Source organism: Pyrgilauda ruficollis, unplaced genomic scaffold, assembly GCF_017590135.1.
Source record: "Pyrgilauda ruficollis isolate IOZ18807 unplaced genomic scaffold, ASM1759013v1 scaffold248, whole genome shotgun sequence".
NCBI lineage: Eukaryota > Metazoa > Chordata > Aves > Passeriformes > Passeridae > Pyrgilauda > Pyrgilauda ruficollis.
Window position 1 is genome coordinate 227,585 of NW_024523800.1, and position 13,592 is coordinate 241,176.

The window sequence follows — 13,592 nt, forward strand, 5'->3', positions numbered from 1 at the left end:
ATTTGTCCTATCCCATCCTTTCTCCTGGCCCTGGGGCATGTCTTTTCTCTCAGTAAAAAACACAGAGCCCTGGAAATGGTGTTGCTGGCGAGTCCCACAGTTTTGGCAAGCTCTGTGCACATTCCACATCCCTCAGCTCCATCCTGCTCCTGGTTTGCTTTTCCTTCTGAAGACCCACAGTGCTGGTGTAGAGTTTAATTTCTCCCTGTTAAAACAAACCTGGATCAGCACAAGGAGCTGGGAAGACAAACAAGGATTATCCGTGTGTCCTGTAAAGTGGATCCAATCATAGGGCAGCGATTCCAGGGGACCTTGTGTTTATTTACCACTCGGCTGTCCCAAGGGATTGGTTCCTGATCTCCAGCTGCTTTGGGCAGCAGGATGTTCCTCCAGCTGAGCAGATGGCAGCTGGGAATATTGTTCCACTCTGGATTTGCTGCATCCTGTGTTGCCTTCCCTGCAGGCATTTCGTGTCTTGTTTCATTTACAGCCTGTGCAAATAAACAATTTGCAAAGTAAAATAATTTTCTTTGATGGAAATTCTGCTTTTGAGTCAAAAAAGCTGCAAAGTTTCATTTTGGAATTGTTAAGGGGAGTTGGTTCAGTGTTTTGGGACAAGATCATTCCCATAGGAAATGTTGAAATTAAATGCTGGGTTTCAGAAAATGTTTCACCTGGTGTTTTGGTGGCAGCTAAAATCATGTGTCACATTTGACTTGAATGTGTCAAATTTTTCAGGTCTCTGCAAATCAGGAGGATGGAGGAAGTTGAATACAGTTTTTTGCATCTGCTCTGCAAATTCACAAGGAAGATGTGCCAGGATGGGCTCTTAGAACACTTCACTGGAACCCAAAAACACACAGAGCTGCTCAGGGCTTTTTTGGCTGCATCCTCACCCTCAGCGTGCAGGAGACAGATCCAACACTGGCTCACAGAGGCTCAGGAGCTGTCCTGGTGCCATGGGGATGGGTAAGGATTTGGCAAAGATGTTTCATGGAGAGTTCATTGGTGGTGGACCCATGTGTTGACATGGCCAGTGGTCCAACGTGTTGTACAACTTGGGTTAAAACCCAGACACCATCAGATCTGACATTTTCAATAATAAAACCCAACAAATTGGGCTGCTCTGCCTCCAACCACCACCTCAGCTCTGGGGCTTGTCCCCATTCCCTCAAATCATTCTAAGAAACACGGCCAGATGCTTGAAAAGTGGGTGAAACTCTTCAATTAATGGAGCCCAACCATTCACCCACCATAAAACCTCCTATGGTGCAAATGGGCTGTCCCAGCTCTCCCAAGACATCATTCCATGGCTCTCCCCAGGTGCTGGAGTGGAGCCTCAGGATGCTCACCCCACCACAGGAGCATTGGGCAGGACCATCCCTTTCCCTGCTCTGGGTCCCCACCTGCTGGAGATGCTCGGCTGGCTTGGCTGGGACTCTCACACCTGCACCAGGTGATGGACGAGGGGGTCCCATTGGTGTGGGAGCTTGGAGGCTTTTCCCTGGAAAGCCCCTCTGGAATGTTGCACGAAGGGCTTTTTCTGGCAGACCTGGCTTACAGCCCCTCTGGAGGTTGCAGGGATTAAGGGATGGGTTGATGGGCACTGACCATCTCCTTTTGGGACCAGCATTCCCAAAGGGCTGTGGGACCTTCCTCATCTGCCTCCCTTCTGCCCTGGCTCTTTCCTTGCCCATGGCTCTTGTCCTGCCATGGGGGCTGGATTCCCACCTTGCCTGGTGCTCCCCATTCCTGCCGGGATCCACACCTGGCACTGGCAGGAAGCAGGATCAGGAGATGCCTGTGGAGCCACAGGAAGGAGCCCGGGGCTGGTATGAGATCTCAGTTGAGACCCCCCCCCAGCCCGGCAGGTCATGGAAACCTCCTGGACAGCTGGGTGGGAACTGGGAGACTGAAGTGCTGTGGGCACCTTGGCAGACCTTGGGTTCACTCCAAATGAGCCTGAGGCTCTGAAACTGCCCTTGCAGATGAGCAGCCAGGATGTTTCATGGGATATTTGCACATCCCAGAGAAACCTCAGTGTGCAAACAGTGTGTGTGCAGATTTTGGGTGCCTTCACCCTGTGCCTGCCCCTGCAGCTGCTCTTCCCAACCAGGGCAATGCCCACCTGCTCCAAGCCCTCCCTGCTGTGTGCCAGTCTCACTGTGTCCTCGCCATGGTGCTGATGCCAGAGGTGGGCTCCTCTGATGTACAATTTACTCCTGCTTGTACAAACTAATGGCTGAGCTATGCCCTGCATGAACCAGCCCACGAATCCCAAATAAACCCTTGGGAATCACCTTCCTTTTCCCCACTTCCGTGCATTTCCTTCCTCCTGCAGTGACAGGCAGAAAGAGCAACTTTGCAGTTAACCACTGCAGTGGGCTTCATCCAGCTTTTGGCTCTGTTCTGAGGCAGCTTTTCCTTTGTGTGCCTCAGTTTTCCATCCAGAGAATCATGGAATAATTTGGGTTGGAAGGGACCTTAAAGCCCATCCAGTTCCACCCACATGCCATGGGCAGGGGCACCTTCCATAGACCAGGTTGCTCATCTCACCTTCCTTTCCATTTGCCCTGACTTGTCCTAGAGCTCAAGTCCTAAAACTGAGATTTGTTTCCTCAAGGAGCCAATCCTGTCTCAGGAACTGCCCTCAGGGTGTCCCTAGTGCAGCAGGGACATGGTACAGACCAACACCCACAGCAGGAGGAAGGAAGAAAAGCCAAAACCCAGCAGAGTTTAAAAATTACAAATGCTCTTTTATTGGACCTTACAGTAGGTTAGGCAGGGAAGTGAGAAGGCTGCAGCCACGAGGATGACTAGTTAGAAATCTTATACACACAAAGCAAAAACCTTTCCCATAAGTGCCGGAGAAAACAGAAGGGGCTGGAAGAAACCTTGAATTGCAGACAAAACCTTTGGAGGTTGTAACATATGTTGGGGGGCAGAGGCTTTTAGAGCCTCGTGGAGGTGTTTTCACTGCTGAGGACCTGGGACTGTGGTTCCACAAGGCTGTGATTCACCCTTGGAATGGGATGAACGAAATGGTTGTCCCTGTTCCATAGTGCTTCCAATTCCCTTTGAACGCCTGACTTGGAGGAGAGACCAAGGGCTTGCTGACAGAGGGGCACCACAGGGTACATGCCCAGCCAGTGACCTGTTACAACCTATGCTTCAGCCAAAGGTGCTCCAGATTCTCACAGAGGGGTCCTGGTCCCCCCTGCTGCCCCAGAGGTGAAGGACGGAGGAAGGAGAGGCTCTAGCGCAGCTATTTACACCATGATCTGCAGGGCAGAGGCCGGAATTGCCGACGGCCATGTGCTTGCCAGCCTTATCTGATGGTCTTTTTGCTGGTGGTGGTCTTGGAAACGATCCTGACACTGCCTCCCGTGCTGGTGCTGACGCCCCGGCTGCTCCCAGAGCTGAAGGAGCTGCTTCCGCCATAGCTGAGCCCCCCGGAGAAGCCTCCACTGCCGCCGCCGAAGCCTCCACTGCCGCCGCCGAAGCCTCCGCTGCCGCCGAAGCCTCCGCTGCCACCAAAGCCTCCGCTGCCGCCTCCAAAGCCGCTGCTGCTCATGGTGTAGCTGCTGCTGCCGCCGCCACCGCCCATTCCGAGCCCCCCGCCCAGGCCCAGGCAGCTCCCGCCGCCGTAGCCCATCCCGCTGGAGCTGCTGACCACGGCTGGAACGAACCAGGAGCAGCCGTGTGAGGGGACAGCTGGACTCCCGAGGTGGGGAGATCTGCAGCGTCACCCCCTTGGTGAGGGGTGGGTGGGAAGAGGTGGAAGGGAGGCAGACACAAAGAGATGGAAAGAGGGGGATATGAAGAGGTGGAAGGGAGGTGATACTCACAGACACTGACAGCTCCGACTCCTTCTCCAGCAAGCCTGTTGGGAAAGGGGAAAATGAGCAATAATGCCAAAAACCTGGTCCATGGGACCATCTAATTAGGCCTGCATGGCCTTCAGTAGGATGGGGTGTGTCTGTGTTACAGGTGAAAGGTGACAGTGCTCATTTTTATCAGTATCAGGTGCCAAGAGCTGGAGAAACAAAACTTTGCCTACAAAGTTCACCACTTCAACCACCTGTCTGTCTGCCCTGGTGCTCCAGCCCCTTGGGAAGAGCTGTTTGACCCCAAGGAGATGGTCCCTGGTCAGCACACAGCAGGTCCACGTGTCCTCACCTGCTCTCCTCGCCCTCCAGCAGCTTCCTGTAGGTTGCAATCTCGATGTCCAGGGCCAGCTTGACATTCATGAGCTCCTGGTATTCCCGGAGCTGCCGGGCCAGGTCAGCCTTGGCTTTCTGCAGGGCATCCTCCAGCTCCGTCAGCTTGGCCTTGGCGTCCTTGAGGGCCATCTCGCCCCGCTCCTCGGCCTCAGCGATGGCTGCTTGGAGGTTGGCACACTGGGAGTGGGGAGAACAGGCAGTTGTTTCATTTGGGCTCCCCAAACTACTCACTCTGTTGCTGGGGGGTTGTGGACAGTGGCTGGTGGCCCTCAGGATGGCACTGAGGGCTCCTGATGGGATCTGGCTCTTCCTGCTGTGTCTGACCACCATCATGTCCCACCCACCTCCTCCTGCTCTGCAGGACCATCCCTCTCCTACCTGTTTCTTCACACTGTCGATCTCATTCCGCAGCCTCTGGACCATCCGGTTGATCTCTGAAATCTCCATCTTGGTGTTCCTCAGGTCATCCCCGTGTCTCCCAGCAGAGACCTGGAGCTCCTCGTACTGGTGCAGGGAAAGGAGGAAATCACTGGTGAGCACTCGGAGCTCAGGGAAGGCTGAGGGGACTTCAGGGGACAAAGTGCAGGTCTGGATGAGGATTACGGGGACAAGATTTCTCTGAAATCTGCCCATGGAATAATGGCACTTGCCCTTAACTCTCAATATCTGCTGGGAAGGCAGTGCCTGATGGCACAGGGGACCTGGGCATTGTCACCTACAAGAACCTGGAAGGGGAAGTGTTTAAGGCCAGTTCTGCCAGTGACTCTGTGAGCCCAAAGTCAAAACTTTTGAACATCTCGTCCCTGTCTCCCTGTCTCAGCTGATGGGAAATAATTTCTGATAATTTCTGACCACAGAAATCAGTCTGTCACCCCGGTTACCCACCTTGTTCTGGTACCAAGCCTCAGCCTCAGCGCGGCTCCGGTTGGCGATGTCCTCGTACTGCGCCTTCACCTCGGCGATGATGCTGTTGAGGTCCAGGTTCCGGTTGTTGTCCATGGACAGCACCACGGAGGTGTCAGACACTTGCTGCTGCATCTGGGACAACTCCTGCAGAAGATGCAAAAAATGAAGTTAATGATCTGGTGTCCATGGTGGAAACCACAGAGATGAGGTGATTTGGGAGTCCTCCCCGCCAAGATGTTTTTTTGTATTTCCTTGCTTCATCTCCATTTTGTAACTTATTTCTGCATTATCATTCTCAAAAGGTTGGGACCACCTTCTCCTCTGGTCCCGTAGAGCCCTGGGTGTGGGATCCATGGGGCAGGAGTTGGGGGATGCTCTCCAGGAACCACTCACCGCTTCATACAGAGCTCTCAGGAAGTTGATTTCTTCTGCCAGCGCATCGGCCTTGCCCTGGAGCTCAACCTTGTTCATGTAAGCACCATCCACGTCCTAAAGAGAGGATACCAATGGTTTCTAATGAAACCAGAACACAAAGGGGCTTCAGGACACAAATGGGACCATGCCTGCTTCCAGGTCTGTTATTCATAGAATCGTGGAATCATGGAATTATTTGGGTTGGAAGGGACCAGAAAGCTCATTCAATTCCCACCCCTGCCATGGGCAGAGACATCTTCCACAGACCATACTGCCTTGGACTCTTCCAAGGATGGGGCAACCACAGCTTCCCTAGGCAACCTGTGCTACTGCCAGCAGTTCCTTAGGTTCATTTTTATATCCCTGTGATCAAGGTATTTTTTTAATGTAAAGCTGGACATTGACTGTGAGCCAGAACCAGGTTCTTGGGCAGGAGGCAAAGCTCTGACTCACAAGGATGTGACCAGAGACTGAGTTGAGCTGAGCCACAGGAGACCAGAAAACAGGGCAGCTCTGTTGGCACAGAGAAGGTTGTGCGCATTCCTGGCCTCAGGAGGACCCAGCCCAGAATGTGCTGATCTCCCAGCTTGACCCAGCCATGAAGGTAAAGGACCCCAACTCCCACCACTTCTTGCTTGAACTCTGCAAGGTGAGTTAATTCCATTTCCTGGCCCATAATTCCCAACCCAGTCACCTTCTTGAGGACCACGAACTCGTTCTCAGCACCTGTGCGCCGGTTGATCTCATCTTCATATCTGCCAGGATAAAAGAGTGAGGGGGGTTGGATGGAATGAAGAGGTGGGAGCACCCCATTCCCAAATCATCAGTTGTGGCTCATGGATATGTTCCCTACTCCCACTTGTTTATCCAGAGCAGACGCAGAGCAAATATTAGTGTCTTTGAACTGTGGGACTCCATGGTGTGAGTAGTCCCAGTTAAATTAATATATTTTAATCACTGCCCATAAAGTCAAGTTCATACATAAATGTGCAGATTCAGAGCCCGTTTTGGCAGGAAGCAGGAGCAGCCATTCCTGGTGACCTTCGCTCCAAGCAAAGTTATGCAAAAGACTTTCAACAAAGCTGCACTGCAATGCCTACAAATGTATAATAAAGCAATCATTTGGTATTTGATATTATAATAATGCTAATGGCTCTGAAGAACCCACTGCAGCATTTAATTAAAACAAAAAAACTCCATGGTTGTGCAAGAGAGGATCATTACAGCCCTGACAGTGGTTCTGTGGAACTTTCTATGGCTCTGAGCAACATTCTCTCATCAGATAATCAGGGCAGGGCTTAGCTAGAAAGTAGACAAAACATGGAGGCTATTGAGACAAAACCTGGCTTTCAAAGGCAGATTCGTGCCACTCCTCTCACCAATATTGGCAGTTTTCCCTGCAGCTGGATCTCTTAGTGGACAGGGAAGGGATAGGAATAAGCCAGTGGACTGGGAACAAATTCTGGACTTAAAACAAAATGTGTTCTCTTTCCCAGGAGGCAGCTCTGAAATCCAGACTGTAGAATTCATCATTAGGGGCCTAACCAGTATTTCTAAAAGCCTAGAACACATTTCAAGACCTCAAAAGCACCCAAAACCACACCAGAAGCTCTGCCAGTCCCTCCTGTTGGATCTAAGTGCTGTCTTCCCAGTCCCACTCCCAAAAATCTGTCTCTTCCCATGCTTAACTACCTAATATTAACATATTCCAGCCCTGCAGGGTGATTCTCAAATTTGCAGGCAGGACTGTTTGAAGAAGGGACATATTGTTTGTTCTCAGACAAATGTCAATGGCCTCACCTAAAAATCCCCCCCAAAAATCCCCTCCAGGCAGCAGATGCTGACTGGTGTGGCCTGAGAATGATCCATCCCCCCTCCACTGGATCCCAGCAGGAGGTTAATGCCCTCCCCAGGGAAATTTTTGGCAAAGGGCTGATCATCTTCCAGGTGATGGGAGCTGAGCGAGCCCGAGCACTCCCAGGTCACCTGGACCCTCTGGAAATTTCCTTCACAGAATGGGAAATGGGGGATTTTTGGAGCTGGAAGTTTATTGGCTACATTTCTGGTTTTGCCTATTATCCTCAAAAATGTACTAATTTTTCTGTCTCCTGGTATATTATTTCAGGAGGCTCCAGGAATCAGACTGTGACCTCTGTCGTTCTGGAGCAGTTCCCCAGGAATTCTGTGCTAAACACTGACCTTGCCTGTGATAAATGTAAAATAACAAGGGGTAATTCTGGGAACACGTTTTATGCTGGAAAGAGGAACCCGGATCAAACATCAAGTGTGCACCAGCAGGAACGAGCACCAGCCCAGATTCTCCTGGCTGGAACGACTCACGTTGCAGAGTGGGATCCCTTACTTGTTCTTGAAGTCCTCCACCATGTCCTGCATGCTCCGGAGCTCGGAGTCCAGCCGGCCCCTCTCTCCCATCAGGCTGTCGAGCTGCCGCCGGAGGTTGTTGATGTAGGCTTCGAAAATGGGCTCCAGGGACTTCCTGGTGACAGTGTGACCCTGCTCTTGGAGGAGGGTCCACTTGGTCTCCAGCACCTTGTTCTGCTGCTCCAAAAAGCGCACCTGGGGAGAAACAAAACCAGGGACATGTGTGAAAAACCTCACAACTGCCAGGAAAAGGTGGGATCACCAACAGAAAAGGTCCAGAGATGGCGAGACAATCAGAAGGGAATTATTAGCAGTGTACCAGTTTAGGGCGTTGGATTCTTAAAAGTATTAGAAGCTTCTGGAGATGTTTAGCAAGATTTTTTCAGGGGTTTTAATCAGGCCAAACACCGGTACTTGCAACTTTAATGTTTCTCCCCCCAGTAGATGTTCAGCCCACCTTACTGGTTTAAACTGGTTGTATCCCATTGTAGAGTAGAAGATTCATCCACCCCAGGATTGTTTTTACAGGGAAGAGAGATAAATACTTTGTCAATAATATAAAGTGCTGAAAAACTCATCCTTGCTAAGAGGAAACATAAAACAGTTCTTAGTTTTCAGCCAAGCCCATGTTGTTTGTCGTCTGGGATCAGTTCAGGCAAGTCCCTAAATCCAAATGAAGTTTCTTCCTGAAGTTTTTTCCCGAGGCAACTGATAGCATGCGTGGTTCGATGGTTCAGACCAAACTCTCACCTTGTCAATGAAGGAGGCAAATTTATTGTTGAGGGTCTTGATCTGCTCCCTCTCCTGTGTTCGCACTTTCTGGATTTCCGGATCGATATCCAGCTTGAGGGGTGCCAGGAGGCTCTGGTTGACAGTCACTTCGTGGATGCCACCAGGTGGGCAAACAGGGAACCCGGAGCCACCTCGGCCACCAAATCCGGGCCCTCCCAGCCCAAATCCACTTCCCAGCCCGTAGCCACCACCACCACCGGCTCCTCCTAAGCCAAAGCCAGCTCCGCCACCATAGCCAAGACCGAAGCTGTATCCTCCCCCGGCTCCACTCCGTAGACCTCCACCGACCGAGCTGTAGGAAATTCTTTTGCTTCCACCCAAGTTATAGAGACTTCTGCTGCCGAAGCCACCGCCAGCTCCAAAGCCTCCTCCACCTCCAGCTCTTCCTCCTCCAACTCTGGAGACAGAAACAGAGCTAAAACTGCTTCTGGTCCCACCACCACTACCTCCTACAATAGCAGAGCCTGAGCTAAAGCCCCTCATGCCCCCTCCAGTAGATGATCTGAAAGAGATACGGCTCATGGCTGGTTCAGTTGAGAAGACAAAGAGTAGGAGAGAGGAAAACTGAAAAAGGCTGCGCAGCAGGAAAAGAGCAGAGGGCAATGGAGACAGAAACCCCTGTAATGGGAGAGCTTGGGAGCCTCCTCTTTTATCTGCTTGGAAAACTTGGCACGGGAATTCAGAACTTGACGTGCCTTGCAGCAACTTGCCTTGTCAAACACACCTCGGCTATGGCAAGGCGCTGAAAAATGCATTGTTTGCAGGCAGGAAAGTAACGGCGAGAGGGAGCTCCCCCCTCCACCAAAGCCGCCGCTCTGAGTCATGGAATTAGCATTGAATGGGACGAGGTCTGCACTCAGGGCAGGATGCAACATGATTCCCAAGACCCTGGGAGCCGCTTTCCCTCAGGCGAGACAAGGACTTGCTCGTTTGAGCAAAGCAAAGATTTTGCAAGTCGCATTTTCAGGTTTAACACGTTGCATAGGCAAGAAAAATAGGGGCTTTTCCAAGGTTTCCAGCTCTGTGACTGGCCATGCGTGTCCTGTTGTTGGCTCAGGAAAGTTGGGTCTGAAGGTGGTTTTAATGATCACTGCTGACATTGTGCTTTTTTTTAATATTCAAGTTTGATTTTTTTTTTCTGGATCTAAATGGACATGGGCTTGAGTAGATGAGCTGAGTGGAAGTTGTGTCATGGCAGTATTTTCTGGGGTCTTACCAAAAATCATCTACCCTCATTCCAGGGGCACCTGGGGAATTAGTTAGCACAATTTTGAAAGACAGCAAGTAAATGCTTTTTCCAAAATCACATCAAAATAGATTAAATAGTACTTTCCTTAATAGAGACTTATAAAATACTACTAAAAAGCTGCTTGAAGTTATTGTGGTTCTATAGTACCTCCTTGTCAGACTCAGGGTTCAAAAGCTCCGTCTGAAGTGGTATTTTTATCACTTTTTCTGCCTCCCTCCGCCCCCCCCTTCATATTTATCCAACAGTTTCCACGTCACTGCTGGCTCTAAAAGATGTTCTGTGGAGGGGAATTCATCCACTTTCCTTCCCAGCCCCTCCTTCACTCCACTGAGATCACACAGTTGGAAAAACTTTCTAAAATAGCTCTTGCCTCTTGATGTTGCTACTGGGTGAACCCTTGTGCAGGAGTTTCAACCACCACAATGAATCTGGGTTGTGTAAATGCTCGAGAGCTGGGGTGCCTTCTCTTGTGTCCATGAAGAGCTGGACACGAGATACAGGAGAAGACATCCCCTAATTCCCACTCAAAATGCCTCCCCAAATACTTTTGTGAACTGGATTCTGCCCACTGGCCAAGGCTGCCCACCTTGGACAGGTGAAGTAATAGTGAAAGACAGAGAGATGAGACCCTGAGCAGCTCAACCAAAAAAATTCCCAAATTCATCTACGTGAGCAAAAAGTGCAGAAGCTCAATCCAAAAGGAGGAGTTTAAGCGGATCGGCTGCGTCTCAGAGCTTGTTTGTGTTGATGTGTTTCCAACCACTGCTTTTTTTCTGTCTGGGAACTTGAAAGAGCCTGAGCAGGAGGGGTTTGGTTGGGTTTCGTTTGGTTTGGTTTGGTTTGGTTTGATTGGGTTTTGTCTCCTTGCAATCAGCAGCACTCCCAACTCCCATCTCCTTGGGACGCTCCCGATTCCGATAGTGAGTCACCGCGGGCGCGATCGGAGCTGATCCCCAAACAGGCTGATCCAAAATCCCTCCTGCGACCGGGAGGCGGCTGGGCTGTAGCAAGGGGGTGCTCTCACCCTGGGAGTGGAGATGTGGGAATAACCTACTGGAAATGCAGCGTTTTGCTGGGAAAACTTCACCCCTGGCTCCATCCAAACCCAGCGGCTCCCGATTTCACAGCAGCAGCAACCTCAGCCATGAGACCTCTGGGCGCTGAAAATAACACAGTGATACTGAAAATAAATAAACTCTGCTCCAAGCATGGCAGATCCATGGAGATTTGCTTTCCTATGCCTGCCCATGTGAACTGGCACAACTGTGCCAGGAGCCTGCGGACGGGGGCCAGGCAGGGAACTTGCCTTTGACTCCCAAATTGCTTATGCAAAGTCACACCTGGGAACAGGAGCACAGGTTTTAATTAAAGTAGAGGGAAAGGATTCATGTGGAAGGCAATCATTACTTCCCCAGCTCTTCTAGGAAAGCCTGTGTTGCTGCAGACAATGGCAATTAAGTTGACTATTACAAAGGATTTGGAAAAGCAAAGCAAAGGATGGTTTAGGCACCAAAACAAGGAAAATTCTTGTGGAATCTCGCGGTCACTCACACTTTCCTTTCTCGGTTTGTGTTGCTCACATGTAATGTCCCACTGAATGTGCTGAGGGCTGCAGGGCGGCTGTGCTGGCCCCTCAGGTGGGACAGTTCCCTGTGGAGAGGCAGGACATGTCATGGGGGGTTGTCTGGGGGGTGAGGGCACTGCAGAGAAAGGGGAGGAGGAACAGGGCTCCTGTCTGCAGGAGCTGCCTCTGAGCTCTGATTTGCTATTTTTTTCAGAAGGGACTGGATAAAAGATGTTAAAAACTCTCCAGGCTGGTTCAGGTTGTGTTGTCATGAACTGTGTTAAATCCTCACACCCAACCTGTGCAATTTGGCGAGGTCAGAAATTGAGGTTACTCAGAGTTTATTTTTAACCTTCACTGATTTTTTGACCTGTCTGCAACATCTTCTGGACAGCAGAGACTGAGGAGTCTTGGTGGATGACAGTCAAGGATGACATGAGCCAGCAGTGCTCATGATCAGAAAGAATGGAATTCTCAATGGAATCCTGGGAAATCGGGAAAAGCATGGCCAGCAGGTCAGGGAGGGGATCCTGCCCCTCTACTTGGCCCTGGTGGGACCACGTTTGGAGTGATGTGTTCTGCTCTGAACTCTACAGTTCCAGAAGGACAAGGAGCTTCTGGAGAGGGTCCAGTGGAAGCCACAAAGGTGATGAGAGGTCTGAAGCATCTCTTTGATGAAGAGAAATGGCAGGAGCTGGGCGTGATCAGTCTGGAGAAGAGGGGACTGAGAGAGGATCCCAGAAATCATAAGAATATCCAAATGTCCATTAAAATATCTCATTTGAGAGGGTCTCTCATCAATCCATGCGAACATCTCCAAGGGGTGGAAAGAGGATGGTGTCAGACTGTTCAGTGATGCCCAGTGACAGGACAAGGATCCCAGAATCCCTGAGGTGGGAAAAGACCTCTAGGATCATGGAATCCCATCTGTGCCTGATCCCCACCTCATCACCAGCCCAGAGCACTGCGAGCCACATCCTCTCATCCCCTGGACACCTTTAGGGATGGTGATTCTACCACCTCCCTGGGCAGGGAGAAATCATGGCCATAAACCAGAACACAAGAAATTCTACCCCAACATGAGGAAGAATTTCTTTCCACGGAGGTGGAAGAGTCCTGGAAGAGCTGCCCTGGGAGGGCATGGATTGTCCCTCTCTGGAGACATTCCAAGCCCACCTGGACACCCTCCAGCGTCACCTGCTCCAGGTGTCTGCCTTGGCAGGGAGTTGGACTGTATGAGCTCCAGAGGGCTCTTCCAACCCCAACTATTCTGGGGTTCTGGGACTCTGAGTCTGGTTTTATCCCTGGACTTAGTCTTTCACTGAGGCTCCTTTGATTTCCTGGGCAAAGGGGATGAGATGTTTCTGTGTTTTGATGCACCTGGGTTTGAGAAAGATTTTGCTGAAACGTCTCCTTTGAACTTGCCAGGACACGCTGGCATGTCTGCTCCTGCTCCTTCCCCTGTTCCTGCTCCTTCCCAGGTTCTGCCCGGAGTTATGCAGGGCCAGGATGTTGCAAGGTCAGGGCAGAGCAAAGCATCTGGACCTTTAAAATTCAATAGGGGCTTTGCAATAAAGTTGGGCTGAGGGTTTTTTCTCCACTTTTTCTTTGTTTTATTCTCCTTTTGCAATGACTGCCTGAAATATCTGCATCAGTGCTGTTGTTGTGCTCCAGCACCCATCCCCAATGCAGATCTTCCAGATAAAGCCTCCCCAAGAGCCCTGCAGACACTTGGGTTTGCTCTGGCTTTTTAAGGAAGCAAAAATTGAATCCTGAGGTTTTGTCTGGATGCCCCAAACCCTCCCTTGCATGGAAGAAAATATTTTGGATTAATCCAAATATGTTAATAAATGAATGGTGATTAATTATCTTGTCTCTTATGGATAAACCTCCACCCTCCTTCTCTTCCTCCTCTTTCTCCCCCAGTTTTCTCCAATTCTTCAATTTATTTTGTGACAACCAATTTCAAGATTTTCATTATAATTTAATCAGAATTTCAAAGCTTTTCCCTGGAAGTAAAAAAAAATATGCCTCCAGCTCATTCTGATGAAGGTTGGAAATA

At 50.4% G+C, this 13,592-nt stretch overlaps 1 protein-coding gene across 2 annotated transcripts; it reads right to left on the reverse strand.

Annotated features, from left to right (window-relative positions):
- Positions 1–3,328: 3,328 nt before the first annotated feature.
- Positions 3,329–9,239, reverse strand: LOC121355274 (keratin, type II cytoskeletal 6A-like). 2 transcript variants are annotated; one of them, XM_041470549.1, is made up of 10 exons: positions 8,676–9,239; positions 7,906–8,120; positions 6,238–6,298; positions 5,523–5,618; positions 5,109–5,273; positions 4,602–4,727; positions 4,180–4,400; positions 3,849–3,883; positions 3,550–3,678; positions 3,329–3,483 (listed from the first exon to the last, which is right to left on the reverse strand). In XM_041470549.1, exons 1-10 carry the CDS (start codon positions 9,237–9,239, stop codon positions 3,329–3,331), a joined length of 1,767 nt encoding a protein of 588 aa, XP_041326483.1. The 2 variants fall into 2 exon arrangements, with proteins under 2 accessions (XP_041326483.1, XP_041326482.1); XM_041470548.1 differs by having other exon boundaries at positions 3,523–3,678.
- Positions 9,240–13,592: the final 4,353 nt, after the last annotated feature.

Bases quoted from the DNA above. Each gene is read 5' to 3' on its own strand.
- LOC121355274 (XM_041470548.1), bottom strand. From the start codon at position 9,239: ATGAGCCGTATCTCTTTCAGATCATCTACTGGAGGGGGCATGAGGGGC. The intron at 6,299-7,905 runs GTAAGGGATCCC...TTATCCTGGCAG, and splicing joins GTGGAGGACTTCAAGAACAA to ATATGAAGATGAGATCAACC. The intron at 3,679-3,848 runs GTGAGTATCACC...GGTTCGTTCCAG, and splicing joins AGTCGGAGCTGTCAGTGTCT to CCGTGGTCAGCAGCTCCAGC.